Source organism: Nesoenas mayeri (assembly GCF_963082525.1).
Source record: "Nesoenas mayeri genome assembly, chromosome: 15".
NCBI classification, from domain to species: Eukaryota; Metazoa; Chordata; class Aves; order Columbiformes; family Columbidae; genus Nesoenas; species Nesoenas mayeri.
This window is the reverse complement of record NC_137559.1, coordinates 10600597-10623243: the sequence shown is the minus strand read 5'-3', so window position 1 is coordinate 10623243 and position 22647 is coordinate 10600597. Positions and strand designations below refer to the sequence as shown.

The 22647-nt window shown below is 48.3% G+C and overlaps 2 protein-coding genes across 7 annotated transcripts; one reads left to right on the top strand and one right to left on the bottom strand.

Annotated features, from left to right (window-relative positions):
• Positions 1 to 66: 66 nt before the first annotated feature.
• On the bottom strand, positions 67 to 18443 carry LUC7L (LUC7 like). Of its 6 annotated transcripts, none has more exons than XM_080353774.1 (11): positions 18283 to 18439; positions 17478 to 17548; positions 16293 to 16387; positions 11362 to 11460; positions 10549 to 10659; positions 9974 to 10117; positions 9360 to 9536; positions 8461 to 8549; positions 4031 to 4060; positions 2929 to 3093; positions 67 to 425 (listed from the first exon to the last, which is right to left on the bottom strand). In XM_080353774.1, the coding sequence occupies exons 4-11, from the start codon at positions 11455 to 11457 to the stop codon at positions 284 to 286; spliced, it is 954 nt and encodes a 317-aa protein (XP_080209900.1). In that variant the 5' UTR covers positions 11458 to 11460; positions 16293 to 16387; positions 17478 to 17548; positions 18283 to 18439; the 3' UTR covers positions 67 to 283. The 6 variants fall into 6 exon arrangements, with proteins under 6 accessions (XP_080209900.1, XP_080209897.1, XP_080209901.1 ...); XM_080353771.1 differs by having other exon boundaries at positions 17112 to 17548; positions 18283 to 18323; XM_080353775.1 differs by lacking the exon at positions 18283 to 18439 and adding an exon at positions 17834 to 17906.
• A 2204-nt stretch (positions 18444 to 20647) lies between these two features.
• On the top strand, positions 20648 to 22646 carry PERCC1 (proline and glutamate rich with coiled coil 1; the record flags this gene model as incomplete). The annotated part of the gene is made up of 2 exons (XM_080353901.1): positions 20648 to 20673; positions 21893 to 22646. 2 exons carry the CDS (start codon positions 20648 to 20650, stop codon positions 22644 to 22646), a joined length of 780 nt encoding a protein of 259 aa, XP_080210027.1.
• Between the last annotated feature and the right edge of the window lies 1 nt (position 22647).

The following is a 22647-nucleotide window of genomic DNA, read 5'->3' as shown; positions in this document are numbered from 1 at the left end:
GCTCAGGTCTGCGACCGCGGTCGCTGGGTCAGAACAAACACCATGTGCCAACCACTGGCCTGAATGGAAAACGATCCGTCCAGATTTATTTATTCCTACTAAAAACAAAATGCTGTTAAACAGTATGTAACTCTGTGTCTCTACAAACTCACAGCTATCTGCCAAACAATAAAAATTCCAAACTACAAAAGATGAGTTGTATTCAGTAAATATAAATGGGAAATTTAGGCTTTGTGTAGAATGTTTATCAGACTATTTACAGTGCAACACAGATCGTTTGAGTTCAGATCTCGCCAGCTTCTCTCTCTTCTGATCTCTTGGAACGAGATTTGCCATTTGTGCTCTCATGCCGCCTCTCAGAAGAGCTCTTCTCTTTCCTCTCTCTGTCTCGTGACTTTTCTCTTGAAGATCGATCTCTAGAAGATCTGAAGTACAAAGTAAACCATTGCTATAAGCTTCACAACTAAAAGAATTTTCAAATATGCATAAAATTACAACATCTTTCCCTAACAAGGCTGTGGCATAAGTTTCTCACAGAAATGTGCCTGAGTACTGCAATGGCGGGAGTGATGGCCCCCAGACAGGAACGCTGCTGCCTCTCCGAGCTCTATGCAGAGAACACCAGCTGTGCCGCGCAGTTGCATGCACGGCACAGCTTTTGTGACTCTCCTCAGCGTGATCCTTTCAAGCTGCTGCCACAAGGGCTCTCCCAGGTCTTCCTTGGGCCACACTAAAGTCTCTGCAGTTTCTTCCTCTTCTATCACTCAGCTCTCTTTGTGTCTTCTAGAGCATTTTTTTGGCGATGCTCTATGCTAGTGGCTTTCTGCTTGACTGCTTCAAATACCAACTCTATTCTTTGGACCTAAATGCCTGCTCAACCCTTTTTTCTTTTTTTTTTTTTTTTTTTTTCACTTTGCATCCTGACAAGCGTCATCCTTGGCAGCATCCTGGGTTTAAAGTCAGGATGATACAGATTTATCTTCACAGCCCACAACATGGGCAATTTTTTTCACAGCCCGCCCAAATGACAGCTCCAGATTTTTAGCAGTGCCTCACTGTATCAGCCCACACAGAATTAAGCAGAGGGCTTCATATTAAGTCTGATCTGAAAATGCTGGTTTTCTGTATGATTCACACCAGCTCCTTGACCAGCAGCTTTCAAAAGGTGCTGATCCTGACGGAGTAGTAGCAGCCTGGACCCCTCAGAACCAGGCTGGGGTGTTCCCAGACCACACAGAGCCAGCATATCTCGTTCTAAGGCTCAGCATCCAGGTTCTTCCTTTACAGTAACAAGAAAGAAGACGACCTGGCAGGTACCTGAGAGGTTCCAGCCCTTATTCAGGCTGATTGTAAGGTTTGGAAATACTGCCCAACTGGTAAATTCAAACCTTACACAGCCCTCTGTATCACGAGCCATTTCATTTCCATTAAACTGCGTCATTTAACCAGAAGACATCAGTCTGTCTGATGAGATTAACTCTTCTCCTGTTCCACAACAATGCCTGCTGCCCACAGACCTCCTGTCCTGAGATCTGCAGATCCTGCAACAGCCTCTCTGTGTCTTCATACAAGTGAGACCTCAGATCAGCAGAACCTGAATGCAGGTTTCATTAATCCTCAATGCAAAAATAGAAGCTACAGTCTTCCAGGAAACAGGGTTTTTCTGTTTGTTCTCTTGGTTTTAGTTTCTTATACTGATCCTGGTCTCTCCTCAGTTCTCAGTAGTTTTGTGGAGCATGTCAGCTAGTCAATCCCCCTACAGTCTCGATGGGCTGATTTGAACATGTTCAAGGTTTTCGAAGTAATCCCTTACCTGCTCTTTAGTAATAGTTATTACAGGGTCTTCCTCACTTCCTAATTGTCCAAACTTCTTTTCTTTATTTTTCATGTTCAAGACAGATTTAAAAAAGGACTTTAGTATTGCAGCCATTGGAGAATCAACAGTTTTCACAGCCCCCCCCTCAATCATTAACAGACTTATTTTTTCAGGCCATTATTTCCCACCCCCCTTCATCAGGTATCTTCAAAATCTGTTCTTACCCCTTTAGCCAAAGTGACACAAGAAACAACAGTAGGTTTGTTTCTAGAACTGTACTTGAATGGTTGGTGCCTGATCAGGTAAGACAGTGCTAAAGCATTCCTCCGTTAACTAAGAGCTAGATCTAACTTTAGCAAGCACCTGCTGACAAACCTGCTCCTGGGACTAGAAGGGCTGTAAGGAAACACAAAGGTCCCTTTCAATTTTGCTAATACTCCTACATACATTTGCTTCATCCTTCCCCAAAGCACAGCAGGCATTTTGCTGAGTTTCAGACTTCAGCAGCCCTTCTTCAGACTACACTCCTCGGCAACATGAGAACAGCACACTCCTCCTCCCAAATGCCTTTTCCCCTCCCTCTAGTGCAGATTCCTAAAGAACTGTCTCTCTCTTGACCAGTTATCTTCTTACCCTAATAGAAGCCTTTCCCCAGATCCCAAAGCACTCAATTCCTTCCACAAGCCAGCACTGAGAGAACAAAGCTGGGAAGCAGAAGATAACCATAGAAACAGAATGCCAAAACTGCCCCTCAGTTCCTTGGCTTTCACAGGCCTGGGGAGGCTCAGCACATGCAGGCCTTTGTGCTGCTGCTTACACAAGAAAACCGGCACCTTCTCAAAGTTCACCAGGGTAATGCAGGTGACTTGTTCTCCTAGACTCTCCTCTCAAGCTAGGATCTCGCTGTACAGTTACTGCCCTACTGCTCTCTCGTGAGGCCAGCTACAAACAGCCACAGGGAAACCCTGCTTTGGCCCAGGGGCTGGTACAGGACACTGCAGCTGCTGACTGGAGAAACTGGCTATGCTCCTGCTCACTCTAAGGGACTGGAGAGGCTCTCTGTGATGCCAAGGACTCCCCTTTCCAGAAGCAGTCATGACAGGGATACATACTTGTGTTTTGAACTCCTGTCTCTGGACCCCCGCCGGTGACCTCTGCTGTGGCTGCGGGAACGGCTCCGGTGGCGTCTGTGTCGGTCTCGGGACCGGGAACGAGACTTCCGCCGTTCACGGGAAGCTGATCTCGAGCGTCTTCGCCTCCTATCCCGAGACCGTGATCTGAGAAGAGACACAAATTGCCTCAGACTCAGGAGATGGACCAGTACATCAGACTTGCACACCCAACCCTGTCTCTCAGACATTCCTCGGTAACAAACACACAGAGCATCAGCACTCACCCCCCAGCCGCATCCCTGACAACACAGAGGGCAGATCACCCACAGGATGGGCATCTACCTCCCAGGCCTCATGCTATCAACAAAATGCCAATGGCTAAATTTGATTTGCTGGGAAGCTTATATAAAAAGCTCTCACCATTAACGTAAGCATGTGCTGATGCCTAGAGCAGAGCTTACCAACTGTGCCTCGCTCACAGCGAGGCCTGGATAAGTAGAAAAAAGGCAAAGTGACACGAGAAATTACCATAACCTGTGTGGCAGTCCACCAAAAGAGAGTCTGCCTTGTGAAAGTACTGCATTTCAGACACAGATCTGTTTCAAGCAGATTTGTTTCAATCTGCTGTAAAAACAAAACAAAGGATGGCAATGTATATGGAAAGCAGCAGAAAAGAAGATCTGCAGGTAGGGGATCACTGAGAGAAGACTGTCACACCACTAAGGTAAGCTCTCCACAGAGGTGTGGGGCCTTTCATCTTGACTATACTGTTACATCTGAGGTATTATATATGTAATGTATCTATTTCAGACATTAAAACTATTAAAGCATATTAGATGTTTATTAAAAAAAGCATCAACTGCATTTTTAGATTCGTACTCTGGAGCACACGGCACCCTCTGTCCTGAACAGGCTGGCCGGTATCTGCTTTCTAGCCCAAGGGGTGACATGATGTTATGCAGCACTAAAGAGGTGCCCAAGTGGCAGTTCCAGTTTCTTTCAGGCAGAGAGAACTCCACTTGTGAGACCCAGGAAAAACCTCATTAGCTGACAGAAATACAAATGGGTATTTGAGGGAACTGTGTGAGAACTGTGCACTCACCTTCGACGATCTCTATTTCTTGATCCAGACCTAGAAAGAAGAGGAGAGTTAAGCAAGAGAAGGTATGATATCGTCAGTGGGGTTTTAATAAAGCATTTCATTCACCCTGGCAGCTCTTCACAGGAACACAATAACACCCCAACTAATATGTCAGTTAAAAAAGCTTGCCATAAAGCCATTAAAACATGCAATTATTTTCAAATTGAGGGACAGGGAGAATGAGAATTTGTCAAAATCTGAATAACTTTGTAGAAAGAGCAGTTTCTACATGCAGAGCTTCTTGTCAGAACAGAAAAGGTCTACAAACCAGTTCAGTCTCTGTTAAGAAAACAATACAAACCTTTCCAACTCTAAGTTTGCTGTACATATTTCATGCTACTATCCAGTCAGAAAGACACTTGACAGTTTTCTGATTTTGTTTCCTTTGGAGTAGTTGCACATTTTAAAAGTTTTAATAAAGAGAAAATACAGGATTTTCTCATTCATATTTATTTAACGAATATTAGATGGAAATTTACGTCAATTATTTTTCTTCTTTAGGAAAGATGAGCTAGGAAAAAAAAAGAGGGGACGCAGACACAAGGGAAGAACTATTACTCAAAAGTAACCAACATACAGAAAATCCTTCATCCCAGACTCAGAAGACAACTTGAGATCATTCAAGTCTCACTATCCTTTCTCACATTTCCATGGCCTCAGAGCTCATGTACAGCACTCTAACCTGAACACTGTAAGTATCGGCTTCTGACAGTCTGTAAATAACAATGTCACAATCCTTTCAACTTCTAAAGCACCATTACTCAGCATCACCTTAAATACCACTTCATGTGAAAGATACATCTCCCTTTTTCTCTACAGCCACGTTTCAGAGACAACCTACACCTAAACCTCACACACTGTTTGAACAGTCTCTGTGCTTTGAGAAGCAGACAGTCTCCCTGTTTAGTGACTTAAGAGACTCACACACATAACAGCCTCCGTCTCTCCACAGCACACAGACTTGCAGGGGTGTCCCAGTTACACAGCCACAGAGCAGTTCTGGCACCGTAACAGGAGATGTGGCTGAAAGCTACATACAGGCAAAATTTTAAAAAGCAACAGAGAAGTGTCTATTTTAACAACATAATTTAAAACCATACTTGGATAGGATAAGGTTAAGAGAATCAATATGCACAATGAAAGAGGATTGTTCAATAATGGCAGAAAGACAATAAAAAAATAATAAATTTAGAACGGAACTCAGGGAGAAGGACTGTAAACAAGGTGGAGCTGAACCTGGAGTCAGCCAAGTGAACCACGCGCTGAGGCGACACACAGGAGGAAAAGCTGATAAACCAGGAGAGCAAGGCAATAATGCCACACCTCCTTTTCCATGTAACAGAACCTGACAGAGCAGCAGGACGTCCTGTAGATGCCTGGCAGGCAGCTCAATTTTTTTTTGGTGGTTGTAATTACCCCCAGTTCTTAATGTTCTTTTCCTCCTGATCACTTTATTCTGAATCACCAGTGCACACATCCTCACAATGCCACTCCACATCCCCTGAAAAGCCTAGCTCTCTTCCAGGCCTATGATCTGAGCAGGAGTTTGCACAATAAACCCCTGATAATGACTGCCTAGCACTAGACTTCAGAATTCAGGAAGCATCCAACAAAGCATCATCTTCCTTACCAGCCTGAATCAGTATACAGCAGGAGAGAGTAGAAGACTGCTGTCCCAAGAAGTGGGAGGATGAGCATATTTATTATTTTTTCCCTCTTTTGTGACCTACATCACAGAAGCTATGTGCTGAGTTTCACAACATGTGTTTTGTCCAACATATTACAAAGGAAATCCATTTGGCAACCCCACCTAGACTTGTTTACCAGTGTACTCTGGAAGCAAATACCAAGGTCTGCAACTCCAAGCATGCCAGCTCTTCAGAGAATTCCAGTCTTAAGAAATTAGCAGGTAGCCCATGGTCACCAGCAACACCAAAGGACTTGGGTTTATTTACCACTAAGGGTGACAACCCGGCTTACTCATTACTATGTGGAAATCAGAGTTTAATTGACAAATTAGTAAAGGCTGTGACAGGTAGAGTTTCACAAGTGAATCTACACGTTTCCATAGTATCACACAGCACATGTAAGTCACCAAAGACTTCTCCAAGTCAAGCGGGACTTGTTCTCTTACTGAATAACACCATGGAGATACTGCATATGAAAACAGGGTAAGAAGAGTTATGAAGGAAACATGTTTTCTGTGGTTCCTTAAATTATCACGCTCTGGTTAAGAGAGGCAGTCTGAAAGGCAGTAGAAGTCACTGATTAGTTTTGATGGAAAAATGCCCCCGGAAGCACGGTGTTGCACAGCTCCCAGTGGAGAAGGAGCTGAGACATTTGGGCTCTAGTCTGTGTTCTGACTCTTGAGTGTCCACTGGAGAAACTATTTTCCTTCTTTGGGTCAAAGTCTCACTTTGGGGAGGCAAATAATTTGACCTCCTCTGTATGACACTCTTGGCTCCTTTGTAACAAGTTTTTCTTTGGTATCTGAAGAGAGGAGCATACAGATGCCTCCGCACGGAGCAAAGGCAAAGGCTGGCCACACTCTAAGTAGTGCTACATACGGAACCAGCGAGAACTCAGACCATCTCAACACAGTTCTTAAAGCCTTCATATTTAAAGCATTAAATAAACATTAAAAAGTGATCTTCAAACTTCCTCATCAGATGCATTCATATATGGAGGCTCCTTAACACCCAGGAACCAAGGGTTTGTTGTGTGGAGGTCTGTTTTTTGTTTGGTTGGTTTTGTTATTGTTATTCTTGGGCATTTTGTTTGTTTGGTTTGAGGGTTGTTTGTTTTGTTTTTATTTTGTTGTTGTTTAGGGGGGAATTGAGGGTTGTTGTGTTTGTTTGTTTTTAAACCACAAAAATAAAACCACAGACATGCCTCAGGAGAAGAAAGCCAGTGCTTTGGGGAGATGCAGACCAACTAAGAGATCCAGAGGATTCTTTCTGAAGGCAAGTCCACTGATCACTTTTCACACAGAAATGACCTCCAGGAAGAAGAGGCACCATGGAGACCAATGCAGAGTCCAGGTTAGATGTGGTACTACCATGGGTCAGAAAGATCCTCCCACAAAGCAGATGCATGGGAAGACATTTCTTGTTTCATTTCCATCTTTCTATCCACAGCAACAACATACATCAGCCTCTCCTGATTAACTCCTGCACATGTGAGCCAGTTCCAGATTCTGCAGGTCTCAAAAATAATTGGATCAGTGAAAACCATGCATGGATGCCAAAAAGTTCTGAGGCTCTGCATGACATGCTGCAGTTCAGGAGAAAGCTGCAGCATGAACTGGCACTTCATATGACACCAGACAATCCACAAGGAGAAAGAACTCACATAAAACACCCAAACTGGAGAATGCGTAATGATTTGGGGCTTACAACTTCACAATGCACCAAAATCACTAAGCCGCAGACCACAGAAGACTGAGCTGCTTTGATTCTGGTATTTATTTGCCAGCATTTCCAGCAGTGTATACCTCAGAGCATATTGCAGTTACGCATCTCTCATGCCTCTGACATGGATGGCTGAAACACATACTGCACTTTACATCAAGGGTCAAAAGGAGCTTTCCACAGGCAGCAAGGTTGAGTTTTTTTGATGCAAGAAGTACAAGAGGAGAAACACGAGAGGTAACTGGGGAGATGTGGTGACAAGAACAGCATTCCTACTCAGCCACTTCCTCTGCCTGACCATCGCAAATAACCACCCTATCCACACCAGGCTGTTTAACTGAGCTGTTTACACGCAAGACGCCTGTTCAACTAAAGAAAAAATAGTTTTTCCAGTTCAGCTGGCAAGAGGCACAAGAGCTTGTCCTGAGAATACCAGTGTTGCAGCCACTCCCATTGCTCGAGGGTTATACACGTGTGAGCAGAATGTGACACATTCAGCCACAACCACCAGAAGCAGCCACACCTTGGGATTCCTGGGATCCCCTTGGAAAACGCTTCCTAAGCTGTGCCAAAAGCACCTGTTATTGTAGAAAAGTTTGGAGCAAGACAGGCAGCCCACCATCTGGCTCAGAGATACCAGCTCCATTCTGCTGTCATCTTCTAGCCTAAAAGTTAAGGGCATTTTAGCCAGATTCAGATTGCCAAAGATGGGGACTGGACCCTTATAAGACTGAAGATTACCAGGAGCTCACATCTTTCAGACACACAATGGAGGTTAAAACAATGCACATACAATCACTCAGGTTGGGGGTTTGTGCATTTGTTTACATTTTTAATTGAATGCCAAGGTGATCACACGGCACCCGGAGCATGTCCAACAGCTGCTCCCGCAGCAGATGCTGCTTTCCTGCAATGCTCAGATACAGGAAATCAGACTATTTTGAAACCAACTTCACAAACCAGTTACCAGCTTCCACTTACCGCCTGCCCATTCTTTCCTCTCGTTCTCTCTCCTCTCTGCGTCTCAAACGATCCTGGTTTCTCTTCTCTTGCTTTTCTGCCACCGTTTTCTAGAAAAAAGTTCGCACTGCATTTCAGCCACACAGTAACAGGTCAGAGAGATCTGCAAGGGGACTATTCAGGTAGTAAGGCAAAGAACCATTTATTTAATTGCATTTCATGTGCTAGCCAAGGTCTCTGCCAAGGTTCTCATTTTCCTCACAACTTCACTAACACACATCAGCGCAAGAAATGGCACTCTCAGAGACAAGCCCGTAAGCTTTGCGGAAAGGGTCTGTGTCACCACGAGCACACACAACACAATGAAACAGTGCTCTAGCCTCGCACAGATGATCTGTCAAGGCATGGACACCAGTATACTGCCTAGAGAATAAGGCACTGGGATCACAATTCTTACTGGAGCAGGCTAGACATCTCTGTTTGCGAGCAAGGCCAGTACCATAATTCCATTACAAACCATTACAGAAAACTTCTAATCACTTGAGCTACTGAAGACCTTTTTCACTGACAGCACTATGTGAAACTTCAAGCATTTTCTTAAGAGGTCTCAAAGTTAAGAGTGACAAATTGCAGCCATATCAATGAGAAAAATACAGGTGACTGTACCAGTACTCTAAGGAAGAAATGACAGCAGTGGTCTGGTTTGACTAATTCTGAGGGTACACATTTAGTAACCTAGAAATTACAGAAGCAAACGCCATATGAGGCTCCAAAAACCTCAATTTGAAGTTTCAGGGATTCTGCAATCAGAAATACCTGGACTTTTACAAGCACTGTGCAAAGAATTCTGTATTAATTTAATAAAAGGTGTTGAACGTCTTCGAAACTACAAGGAGCAGGTTTAAAATAGAGAGGATTACCCTCAGCTGATCCAGTTTCTCACGAATTTGAATGAAGCCCAAGTGTAATTTGCCTCCAAAGTGGTCAGCAAGACGACGGTCGTTGTCATGGAGACCAAGATACGCTGAACAAACTTCACACACACGCAGCTTCTGCTGCTGGAAACTGGATGCAGGCATTGAATTTCGGTATTCTTCCTAGACAGAGGCAAAAAACCACGCAAATGTCAGGGAACCCCTACATAGGCACAACCCTCCAGGGAAATCCATGCAAAGAATTGCCCTGCTGCTTTTAAGGATCAAAAAAACCACCCTCAATATAAAGGAGGTGCCATACAAAATGCTTTGCAAGCACAACTAACCCAAGAGTCTATCCCTGCAAATGACTAGTGACGAGATATTTCAGAGGACAAATCACCCCACCTCAGTCAGCTCCCTTCACTAGATAAAAAGTTTCTAAAAAGCTTTTCTTCATCTATCATGCTACATTGCCAACTGCTTGTCGGTGCGTTGCTGAAACTGAAAAAGAAGGTGCTGGAAACATTGGAAAAGAGGCAGGAACTGCCCAACTGTTTGTCACATACTCAGCCCAGCCCAGCCCCCTACAACAACTCATGGGAGAACCAACACCATACCTCTGCCTCTTTCTTTTTTGCGCGGACTTTCTCCACTTCCATCAGGATCTTTTGAGACTCATCAACATTTCCTTCAGCTCCCAGCTGTTCAGCTTTAGCTAGGAGTTTTCCAATATCTTCATTCAGCTCGTGTACTTTCTCTGCCTAAAGAGAATAGTTAGTTTTTAATAAGACAAAAAACTTACTAAAGCTTGGAGGACAACTCTTTTCTCTAAAAAATACTGCTTAACAAAAGCAGTTGTTGGAAGATGACCATAAATCTCCAAAAGTCAAAGGAGTCCCACCCAACAAAAAGGGCTTGGTGGGTCAAGTACAGGCAATGCAGTCACAGACACACACAAAGAGAGAAACTGGACATGGAGAGGACATCACCAGTTCTGCTGCAAACAGTGGCACATTTCTAGTTTACAGGACAGAGTCACAAAAACAGCTTCAGAAATGGTTTGTATTGTCTCAACGAAGGAAGCTCCCAAAGAGAAAACCTGGTGGAGCCTAACTTCCCAGTATCAATGGTGTCAGAGACAACAGAGCACCAGTGCTCTCTCAAGCACAAACATTTAATGGGAGGACACTACCTTTGCAGACACTTCAGCACTGATCTCTTCCTGTGTCTCAGCCAGGCGTTTCTTGGCCAGTTCTGTTCTCCTATCACACTCTGCGATGAAGGATTCCAGGTGATCCATCGCCTGCGTGTTCAGACAAAGAATTGTGAATAAAGATGCTCTCCATGCCAGAGCTAGCTTTGACAGCAATCTGGTGCAATCCCTGTACAATGCACAAACAACCTCAAGAATGGGTGCCTCAATAGAAAAATATAAGACATTTTGCAGAAAAAGTAAAATTTGATCCCTGCCCTTAAATCTGTCACTTGCCTGGAACCTGACACAGTTCCTTTACTCTGACACATAACAGGATGCTCACACGAAGACTGCTTTACACTGGAACTTCCAACACATGAGCAACAGATGCAAAGACAAAAGCACTCGAGTAACATGAAAAGGGAAGACAGAATTAATCTTCCACTTGATCTGTTTGATCATAGAAAGCTAAATCTGGCAAAAGTGAAGCCAGAGGAGAAGGCTTTTAATGTCAAATCTGCCTCTGGGACAGGCCACCAGATTACAATGACCTGGTAGAGAGCAGCAGGTGTGGGATGTGAGGAATGCTAGAGGAGCCTCCTGGCTAGCTGCGCTAATACGGCTGCAAGAACCACAACTTTTACAATTTCAAGTCAGCAATCAAGCCAGCATTCAGGAAGGGGCTGCACATTCTTGTCAGGTCACACATCATATAACATGGCTGGCTGAAATGCCAACGGGGTTCTATCATTCAGCCAAATAACATCAAGAGGCCATTTCCACAAAAGTAACAAGTTTCTCCGTACTCACATCCAGCTCAAAAAACAGGTCTCTCTCTTTACTTGCAATCTCATAATCTGCACGCAGTGCCAAGTCATGGATCTTTGTACATTCTCCCAGGTCCATTCGCTGTTGAAAAGAAAAAGGCCAATCAGTGTAAGAACCCTCCATTATGGCAATAAGAGACAGACACTTCAACTCTTGCCAACTGTATCATACCAAAATACAGCCTCTTTAGGAAGAAAAGCTTCCTCTTAAGCTGTCATTAACAGAACTACCCAGAAAAACCACAGGCTTGCTAGAACCCCTTTTCTAGGTGTTCCTGGGACAACATTAAAACACCCCAAATGTTTTAAGTTCAGTCCTACTCCTGCTTGAGGTCACAGCACAGCCTTAGAAATTGTTGGGAGGGAGCTGGGAAGGTGCAGCATGCTGCAGCAGCAATTGTACAACAGTACCTGTTCAAAGCTCACCTGGAAAAGCGCATCTGTGACAGGACAAGCCCTAGTAATGTATTGAAAGATACCAAATCACAGAACACAGACAATGTTTCCTATTGGGAACAAGTGAACTTAAAGGAATAAGGGTTATGGCCAGTAGAAAAGCACAAATCCATGCTCAGCAACAGCAGACTCGTAATTCTACAGCTAGTCTCTTCCTGCATTCAGCTGCAGCCTGGGATTTTAAAACCTGTCCAGCAAAGCTAATTCCTATGTATAAGCTCATCTAATCAGAGACTTCTTAAGAGCAACTCCTTCCCTAGAAAGCCCTGACTTGCATGCTGCCCTTCACTCCCATTGCAGTAAATGCTATCTAAATGTTATTTTTCCCCAATCTAGTAGTTAGGAGCCACATGAACCAAAGTTAATTATACTTTTAAAACATGGAAATTCCAATCTGACATTATCAATATGCAACAGAGAACATTCCTCTTGAAGCAGAAAAAGAATATGACATTTTGAAAGCCAAAGTAATAAAAGGCTTAAGTGTGAACCACAGTATGAATGGCAGGGTACATGCCACGGCATGCAGGAACACTCCAGCCAACCGTCCTCTTCTCTCCCATTCACCACCAGTCCCAAGGAGCCCAAACCTGAACACGACACAACAGGTGTCAACTCACTGAACTGCAGAAAAAGCTAAATCGGGATTAACACAGAATCCCTGTGGAATATCACAAACTAGAGCTGAGGGTGCCGGGGACACCCATGTGAAGCAATGCACTCAGCAGCAATGTAAGTGTTCAGAATGAAGCAGAGCAAGTAAAGCAAGCTCCACCAGGTAATGCTCAGGTTTGCAGCAGTTACCTGTGTTATTAGCTTTTTCAAATAAAGAAAACAACTCCAGACAACTTGCTACTATTTAGTCTTCCTCATTTAGCTCAGATTTACTAGCAACAGGAGGACATAGCCAGCAGGCTACAAGAACAGACACTGTGCCCAGGAATAGTCCTGCTGAGCTCCTAATTGCAGGAATTTAATGCCTATAAAAAAAAGCATTCAGTACTTTCAGAGTTTAACCATGTTCATCTTCAGGCAAGCGTCTTCAAAGAATGCTAGTGAGCTACTGTTATTTTACCACAAAAATAACTTCCCATGCTGTGACTTAAATCTTTTATTCTTGTGGTTATTCTACTGAAATCCCTTTCCAATACAGGGAGAAAACAGCAGTGTCAGGTATGATTGTCACAGATCATAACTATTCTTATCTGAACTCCTCTTGCAAACTGAGCCCATAGATCCACTCCAGAGAAGGGGCTCCAACCCACAACTTCAGAAAAGCCAACCATGTGCTCCGTATTCCTCTCCCTGCTTGTTAAAAGACAACAAATCCCTCAACCTCTTCCTCCGGGGGAGAACGTTCAGGTCTCATCAGCATACAAACCTCAAATCTTCTTCCACATCCCTGGAGATGATCTAGGTGCATGGAGATTTCCACAGGTATTGCCCACTTGAGGTAGGACCTCTAACCCTTCTCTCTCAAAGAATCCTCTCGTCTCAGGGAGGCCTCCCATCCAATACTCACCCTTTCCAGCAGTGATGGCAACTTGCTCGAGTCAGCACCCGTGGCTGATTTATAATACAGGTAGTTGAGACAGGTAACCAGTAGAGTCTGAGTAAAAATTTAGCCCCCCACAGACACAAAGATTTAATACATTTAGATGCCATTGATAATTAGTCCTGCTTGCATTTGCTGAGCAATCCACATTCTGAGGTATCTCTTATGATCTCCACTGAGCTGCTAACTCACCAGAACATGTTTCCAAAAGGAAGCTCTTTATTAGTAACCAGAGCTGCAGAGTTCTACCTAAGTGAAAAAGAAAAGCACAGACTCCCACAAAACCATTTTACAACCTACAGATTTCAGCTCACTCATAACTCCCAGGGGGGGACACAATTAATTCCCTGAGTGTAATTTCCAAGCTGTATTCTACCTGGGCAGCTTTCAGACTCATCTGTCCACTTATTAGTGGAGCTAAAATTCAGGATTACCAGCTGATGCCATCTCTGAATGTGCTGCAGTACTCCCAGTGACAGAAATATGTTTACCATTAGCTGCAAAGCTAGCTCAGTGAAGGCCACTAACGATCTAGTGACAAGTCCCCTGATAACAGCACATGTACGTATTAAACTAACTCGTGTTCTCCCAGAATTTTCCTCCTTTCCCATGGAGCCCAAAAAGAGAACCATTGTAGCTTATTTAGTGATAAGTGTAGACAAGTTTCTGGGGCCAAAGGCTCTTATGACGAGGAACATCGGCCCACCAAAACAAAGCAAACATCAGCATGCCTTCTGCAGCTCTCAGGAATATTCCAAAGCTTTACATACAGCCTGGACTCCTCTTACTCTGCACCTCAGGGTCAGTGAATGAGACTCCATCATGTTTCCCTGAGCACGTCTACCCAAGGGATCCAGCTTCCTGGTCATCTCTAATCAGCCTCCCAGTAAGCAATATCTGCACACATGAACGATGCAGCAGTAACAACGCCTTCAGCTGGGGGACGCAACATAACCAGCACCAGAAGGTTTGGAGCATCTGTTTCAAGTTTCCAAAAAGATCCAAGGTCCTGATTTCCACAATGCTACACAGCCAGACGTGGACATTGCCCCATTTAGCTGAGCCTGGTTCACCCACACCGCTCTTCCCTTAATGGAGCACCGTAAGATCACAGTGAACCTGCCAGAGATCACGAGGAGTTCCTGCACATTCCAGTTAAGTTTCATTCTGTGCTGGCAGCGCTGACAGCTGAAATGCTGTTCCTGTTTCAGACATCACATGTTCTTTCAACACAGATCTGTGGCACCAACACTTTTTCTTGCCTCTAAGAAGTTGATGACAGCAGCATCAGAGCTCCACAACCTCTTAAAGGCCACAACAACATCAACTGAGTGATCCAAAAAATCAGTTGCACAGAAGCTGTCTTCCTTCCTGTTCCTGTGTGAGATTTCTAAGCACAAATTCCACAGTGAGAGGTAAGAGAATTCACTGCAGACAAGTAACAACAGAAGCAAGAGAAGATTTCTCAATGCGCTTCTATGGGCCAGGAGACTCGCAACACATCTGAACATCTGACTTCCTCCATGCTTTGGAACTAGCTCCAATAGGCACGAGCATTACCTAATTCAGTGCCTTGAACTCACCGCAGAAGGCAGCCTGCATCTTCAAAACATAAAAAACTGTCGCAGAATCTCATGTCAAAAGCATACCCTAACCATAGTGACCTGCACAAAGGATGGAGGTGGGCAGAAGGTGATTTAAGCAGCTTTAGAATTCTGAAATAGGAATGATATTGAGGCTCACAGAGCAATTACTGGAAAATACAACTGAGCTTCAAATTAACAAAAAATAAATACAGAGACTGGTATTCAACCTCCAATTTTATTCTGCAGCAGCAGGCACTGAGAAGCTAAAGTTTGAGCTGAGGCAGCTTTTGCTAAAGCTCTTTCTACTAGTGCTGCTACAGTCTCTCTATTGCAGCGATGGAGGAAGGAGTGCCAGCCCTCCCCTTCGCTGGCAACCCACTGTGTCAAACCCAGCTCTTGAAATAACAGCAGGAAGGGCTATAAATACTGACAGTATGTTTAAACACTGGTTAGCGGATGGACAATGTGTATCGCCATGGTATTTGCTGTCAAACAGTGAGGGTAAAGATGGATTTCAAACATCCATATTCATCTCCATCCTGCAAGTATGTAATACAGCAACAATTACAAAAGAGGTGCACCATCTTCTTTTGAAAGTCGGACTGCATCTTTCATCTGTGAGCCAAAATGGAATATTTACTTCACTAGATTTCATTGTTAAAAGCCCACGTCACCTTTTACTCTTACAGAGAGCACGAGAGCCAAACCTTTGAGAATTGGCCAGCTCTGTCCCCAGGAGAGGCAGCGAAGCAGCCGACTCAACTGTTTCAAACCAGTCAGGCAGACTGACACACTGCTCTGAGCAACCAGCTCTAAAGACAGACGGCCAGAGCTGTAACTTGCCATTAGCACAACCACCAGTAGCGATGAAAGAGCTGCCATTCCATCAGGAAAACATCACGTGGTTGGAGAGGGGAGCCTGAAAACCTACAAGGATTAAGGCTTATTGCAGACAGTGAGAAAAAATTTGCCAGTCTTAAGATGCAACAGTGAACTAGAGCAACCAAGCTAGCCATGACCTTGCGACCTCCACAGGAAAAGTTTCAAGCCCTAACCATCTGAAACTGCTACAAGAGAAATAATCTTGCAAATTTGTGTGGGATTGTGAGGAAAAAAAAAATCATGTGAATTCTGAGAGCTCCTGACTTCAGCAGTTCCATACACAGGTCACAGAAACTGGAGTTAGAATCATGACTGCTCCTTGGGCACAGAAAGTCCCATCTCTCCTACAAGTTACATACAATGCACAGAGTGGCCCTGAAGAGTTGTACCAACGTCATCGTCACCAGAATTCCTTATTATAGGGAATATACTTACTGTTCCAGCCAGGATATCATGAGGACAGCAATCCAGAAGGTGGCTCTTGCAAACACGATCGTCTGTAAACTTCACCCTTTGTCTGGTTTCATCTCCTGAAATTCATTTGTCGTTTTAAATAAGGAGACATTAGAACAGCAATAAGATAACAAAGATGTCAGTGTGATCATTTAGCCTCAATATGCAGATTAAAATACTTGGTGTTCCTGCTCCCCAAAATTACTTGAAAAAAAAGCTTAGAGGGTAACAGGATATTCTGGAACACTTATAATTGGCAAACACACACTATTTTAGCGTTTATTCATCCAGTACACCATGCTAAACACAGTGTTGGCGAGCCAAGTAACGTCCAAGGCCTGTCATCCATATAAAGAGACAACAGCACAGCCAGAAGAGAAAAAAGGAGACAGACAGCCTGGCTCGCAGCCAAAACTGTTTTATCCACCCCCGGCTTTTTTTTTTTTTACTGCGAGGAAGGGGCAGAAGATACTGACACCCATGCTATTGGATCACAAAACAGGGCTGTGCTGGACAGTTTTTATAGGCAATTGCTATTTGCTCATCTGATAATTGAGACATCAGTCCATTTGGTTTGAAAACCAAATATGCAGTGTGCTTTCCAAGGCCATGCAAAGATGAATCTTGTAGGTCCTGGCCTGGAACACGAAGCGTGCTTCCCACCCACATCCCACCCTCAGAAGACATTTTACACTCAGGAGCCACTTAAACAAGACAATATCAGAGAAGCAAAAAAATAAAAAACTCAAAAAGGAAACAAAGTTAGTCAATACACACTGCGAGCTCCAACATATACTATACCCATCTGCATTCTTCAAGACCTCAGCTGCAGAATTTTATGCCCACTGTTGAAAAGTTTTAAAGGAAAAGTTTTCTTGCCCACACCTGCAGTAAGGAAGTCAGGGGAACGATACATAAAAGTAAAGGCAAAGTGGTAATGGTATGTGACAACTTTAAAGTTCATCTGTGTATATGACACAGGTATGTGTAATACTAAAGTATGAATATAGTTTAGGATTCACAAGCATCCAGGAATAATGTTGTGTCTACTGAAAATGTTGGTTGCTTTTATTTTCTTTCTAAGCTACACTTTTAAAGTTACTTGTGAAAAAACGCAAACACTTTTTTTTTTTGTTATAACAGCTTTAAAAATTGGTTGTGACTCACGGCTCGATGAACATGAGGCTTTTCTGCAACTCCCTTGCAGATTGATGTAGGCAGGCAAAGATACACTGAACCTTTATAAATAAAATAGAGGGGCCACAATTGTTCAGTTTGTATGAAATAAAAATATGGGAAGCAATTCAATAGCAACTCAACACACAAAGAAAGAAAAGCACTTATTCACTTACGAAACAAAGTGCAAAGTACCTGAACAGCCCTGCTAATGTGCCAAAGGGGATTTAAGTACTCAGCAAGTCGCAGAAGGGAGATACAAACGGCAACGGGAACATATTTTGCACAGGGTATCACATTTCTTTTCTTGGACAACTACAGCGGCCGGCTCCTGCAGGCACACCTACCTACACGCCTCGGGACGCACGGCGGGGCCTGGGCACAGAGCTTTCCCTAAAACCTCTCTGCGGCAGCCAGGCCCGGAGCGGCGGGCTCCTCCAGGGCTGGGCCGCACGCCGGGCGCTTTCTAGGGCCAGGGCGAGGCGGCTCCTCCGCCGGGCCGCCCTACCGCACCAGGCTCCCCGTGCGCCGCTCGCTAGGCCGCACCGAGGCGCGTCCCGGGCCCGCTCTGCCGGCCCGCCCAGGCGCGCTGCTCGGCGGGGCCGGGGCCAGGCCGCGGAGAGGCGGGCTGGGGCTCCAGCTCGGGCCCGCCGCGTCCCCCGGCGCGGGCGCAGGCCGATCGCGCCGCAGGTCCGGAGCGGAGGCGGCGGCCGGGCCGGGCCGGGCCGGGCCCCGCGCGGCTGAGGCGGCCGCCAGGCCGCGGCGTTTCCTGCAGGCCCCGCCCGCCCCTACTCACCGTCCCGGGCCGTGCCCATGAGCTGGTCCAGCAGGGCCCGCATCTGAGCCTGGGCCGACATGGCGGGCGCGGGGCCGGGCCGCGGGGAGCGGCGGGCGGACGGCTCCGGCCTGGGGCGGCGGCGGCTCTGGCCTCAGCGGCGGCGGCGACGCGCGGCGGGCGCTGGGCGGAAGCAGCCCCTCCCGCCACCGCGCGGCATGCCGGGACGGGTAGTCCGCCGGAGGGGGCGGGGCCGCCAGAGCCCCGCCCTGGTGCCGATGGGCCCCGCCCTGGTGCCGGTGGCCCCGCCGGGGGCGCCGCCTCCTCCAGCTGCCAGGCCTGGGCGGGGCGGCTCGTCAGCGGCGGCTCTGGAGCTGCTGGGCGGGTCAGCCGCTGCCCGCACCTTCGCTGGGCCGCCACATCGGGACCGGCCCCCAGCGCGGTGCGGCCCTGTGGGGGCACCGGCACCTGCCCCTGGCAGTGACCGAGCGTGGGGCCATGCCGGGCCATGCCGGGCCGTGCTGGGCCATGCCGGGCCGTGCCGAGCCATGCCGGGCCGTGCCGGGCCGTGCCGAGCCGTGCCGGGCCGTGCCGGGCCATGCCGAGCCGTGCCGAGCCGTGCCGGGCCATGCCGAGCCGTGTCGGGCCATGCCGGGCCATGCCGAGCCGTGCCGGGCGGGCGAGCAGGTGACAAAGGAGCAGACCGAAGGGTGCCCGTGGCTTATCAGCTCCGACCCACCGTGTTTGCCCAGCAGTGCCCTGGCGGGACAGCTGCGGCTCCCGCCCCGGCAGGGCCGGGTGAGCGTGCAGGAAGGGGAAAGGGAGAGAGCGGGGCTGGTGCCCAGGGCTGCCCCGCGGCTGCTGCACCGCAGTGCGGGCACAGCCCAGCCCAGGGTGCCGAGCCCGGGACAGAGAAGGCTCCGAGGGTGCAGAGCGAGAGCTGCGGTCACCTCAGCAGCAGGACAGCTCTGGAGTGCCCTGGCTGTCCCAGTGCTGCTGGCCAGTGTCCCACCACCTGAGCTCCCCCAGTACAGGCGCTGGAAAGCTTTGGGTGCTGCATCGGGCAAGGCTGGAAGAACTACTAAATGTTGAGTAAAACATTGCAAAATATAAAATAAATTCGAAAAAAGGAGAGGAAACTTTGAGGCTTATGTGCGGAGGAACACTGGGGCTAGAATAATGGATGCTAGTCTTAGTTTACTTATTGATTTAAATTTATTTTTTAAACTAAAATAAAAAAATACAAATTAATGTTTTATAAACCTAGGAGGAGAAAGAATTTCTAGCACAGTACAAAACTTTAAAGTATTCCTCCAGCTGTCACAGGCAGGCTGTCCTGTGTCCCTTGGCCATTGTGTGTCCTGAGCTACCCCAGGGCCCCCAGCCACCTGTGTCCCCAGACCATGCTCTGTGCTGCCCCAGACAGCCCCACTGGTAGAAACAGCACCTCTGGGCAACAGCCGCCTCGGGGCGTGAGCTGCTTGCCATTGTCACTGTCTTCAGTCCCTCACATGCTACCTGAGTCAATACAGTCACAGGAAATCAAGGAGACATGGGGCACCCCAGCACCCGGTCCATGGTGGCAACACTGCTGTCCCAGGTGCTGTCCCTGCCAGTCTGGCCTAGCCGCTCCCCACACAGCATGTCCCACCTCTGCGTTCCCAGGTGCCGCCTGGCAATAGCCACTGGCCCCAGGCACCCAGCCCCACCAGCTGCCGCGGAGCACAGCACCCCAACGTGACTCTCCTGCTGGCTGTGCCATTGGGACCATGTCCTGCCACCTCAAAAGTTTCCAGACCTCATTTGGGGGCTGGTCAGGCAGCCCCATACCCACCTTGGGAGGCATGAGTCTGGAGATGGGGGTCTGGACTCCCATGGGGGCTGCACAGCACCTGGGGTACCCCCAGGAGAGGTTTCGCCTGCTGCAGCCATAGCGGCAGCACCTGTTTGCAGAGGCATTGTTCGATACACAGTATGTTCTTCAGAAGATCCCTACTCCAGGAGTCAAAATAGCATGAAATTTAATTTTACGCCTATTTGACAAAGCTTGATTTCACCTCCAATCAGCAGGGAGATAAGAGCCCTTGGCACAAGTGTGTGGGCAGTTTGGCAGCTGGGGCTGCCGATTTAATAGGTGAATTTACAGGAACAACACTTGAAAATCCCCTGGCTAGTGAACCATTAAGGTGAGCCCTGCCTTCCGTCCCCGCGTCCCTCCCCGCGCTGCTCTCCCGTTGCTGGGTGCTAAAGCAAACCCCAGCTCTGTTTACCGAGTCTACTATTACAATACAGTGACCAAATATTTGCCAGCCGTCAGCTCGCTGCTCCGCTATAAATACTTCAGGCCCAGGTGGAGGGACGGCGAGGGGGAGCGGCGCGGGAGCCTATGCATGGCCGGGCGGCAGCGCCAAGGTGAGTGCTGAGCTGTGGCCCTGGGCGATACCTCCTGCACCGGGGCGTTTCTCTGGCTGCAGGGAACAGCGGGGCAGGCTGGGTCCATTGCTGGGGCAGCCCCGGGGGCTGAGCCCCCCACTACCCACCCTGGGGCAGCACAGAGGCAGGACCAGAGGTCCATCCTGCTGTGGGGACAGCACAAAGAGGCACACATGGTGACCCCAGAGATGGCAATGATGCTGTCTCAGGCTGGGCGCAGGGCACAGCACCGTGCTTGGTGTGGCGGGAGCAAGATTTGTCCCCCAGGATTCATCCCCTTCCCCAAGACCCTCTTGGGGCCGGCAGCAGGGCAATGGCAGTCCCAGGCATGTGGCTGGGGATGCCCTGCAGTAAGGCAAGGCTGGGGACGCTGGGGCATAGGTGGTACTAACTACAGAGGGGCCTCATCCAGCTCAGCACAAGCCAGCCATGACCAGAGCCCACCAGGGCAGTCCTGGCCAGGTTTGCCCCATCACAAGGAAACATGCGGGGCTACCGTGTGGGGAGGGCTCGGGGCTCAGCATCCCAGGGCTCAGCACAGTTTGTCAGGGACAGATCAGCCTGGGGCGGCAGGGGGCTCAGCCCCGTTCATCTCCATGCACAGCCCCAGGGCAAAGGGGAACAACCTGCTGCCCCACAACTACAGGGGACATCCCCACTGCCCCATGGCTCAGAAGGATGTCCCTGCTGCCTTATTTCCCATGGTTTGCTGGGGACATTCCTGCTGCCCCATGTCCCATGGATCAGTGGCGACACCCCTGCTGCCCCAGATGCCATGACTTGGTGGGACATTTCCATTATCTCACATCCTGTGTCTTGGTGGAGACATTTCTGTTGCAATACATCCCATGGCTTGAGGCTGATGTCCCTGTTGCCTGATATCCTAAGGTTCAATGAGGAGGTTCCCACTGCCCCATGTCCCATGGCTTGGGAGGGGATAACATCACCATTGCTCCATGTCCATGACTCAAGGGCACGTTTCCACTGCTGCATATCCCATAGCTTGGTGGAGTCATCCCCACTGCCCCATGTCCCATGGCTTGTGGGGGACATCCCTGCTGCTTTCCAGTCCCACCATGGCCACAGCATGGCAAAATACCGTCCCCCTGCCACCTCAGGACCAAGCACCACTGCAGGGCAGCGGATCGAGGAGGGTGCTGGAGTGCGTGCCACCCTCACCCGCTGTCCCTGCCCACAGGGTGAGTCCAAGCCCCAGAGTGCCCCTGCGTGCCGACATGGCTGCAGGCGTCATCCAGCCCCTGGCCAAGCTGCGTCTGCCCTCGCCCTTCCGGCACGATCTGCTGCTGCCCACACGCCCCGAGCCCGACTTCCCTGACCTCTCTGAGGAGGAGGAGGAAGAGGAGGAAGAAGAGGAAGAGGAAGACAACGAGGAGGAGACAGCAGAAGAGAATGTGGGGCCGGAGCTGGCCATCCCCAGTGCTGCTGAGACCACCCTGCAGCTCCTCAAGTTTTCGGAGCTCATCAGCTGTGACATCCAGCGGTACTTTGGGCGGCGGGGCCGGGAAGAGGCCGCCGGCAGCCGTGGCATGCCAGAGGACTACGGCTCACCCCAGTGTGCCAAGGCTCAGCCCGATGCCATGGCACTGCAGGGTGGCCCCGGGGCCGTGCACAGGCTGGGGCCACTGGCCGAGCTCTTTGAATACGGCGTGCACCGGTGCCTGCCACCTCAGGCAGCCGGTGGCAAGACGCAGCGGCTGGAGAGGAAATACGGCCACATCACCCCCATGCACCGGAGGAAGCTGCCGCCCTCATTCTGGAAGGAGCCAGGCCCTGGCCCCACCAGCCTCCTCCACACCAGCACCCCCGACTTCAGCGACCTCCTGGCCAACTGGACGGTGGAGCCGGGGCCAGAGCTGCCAGGCACAGGGCAGGAGCCGCCATCTGAGCCAGGTCGCCCAGGGCTGGAGGCTGAGCCCTTCACTGGGCTGTGAC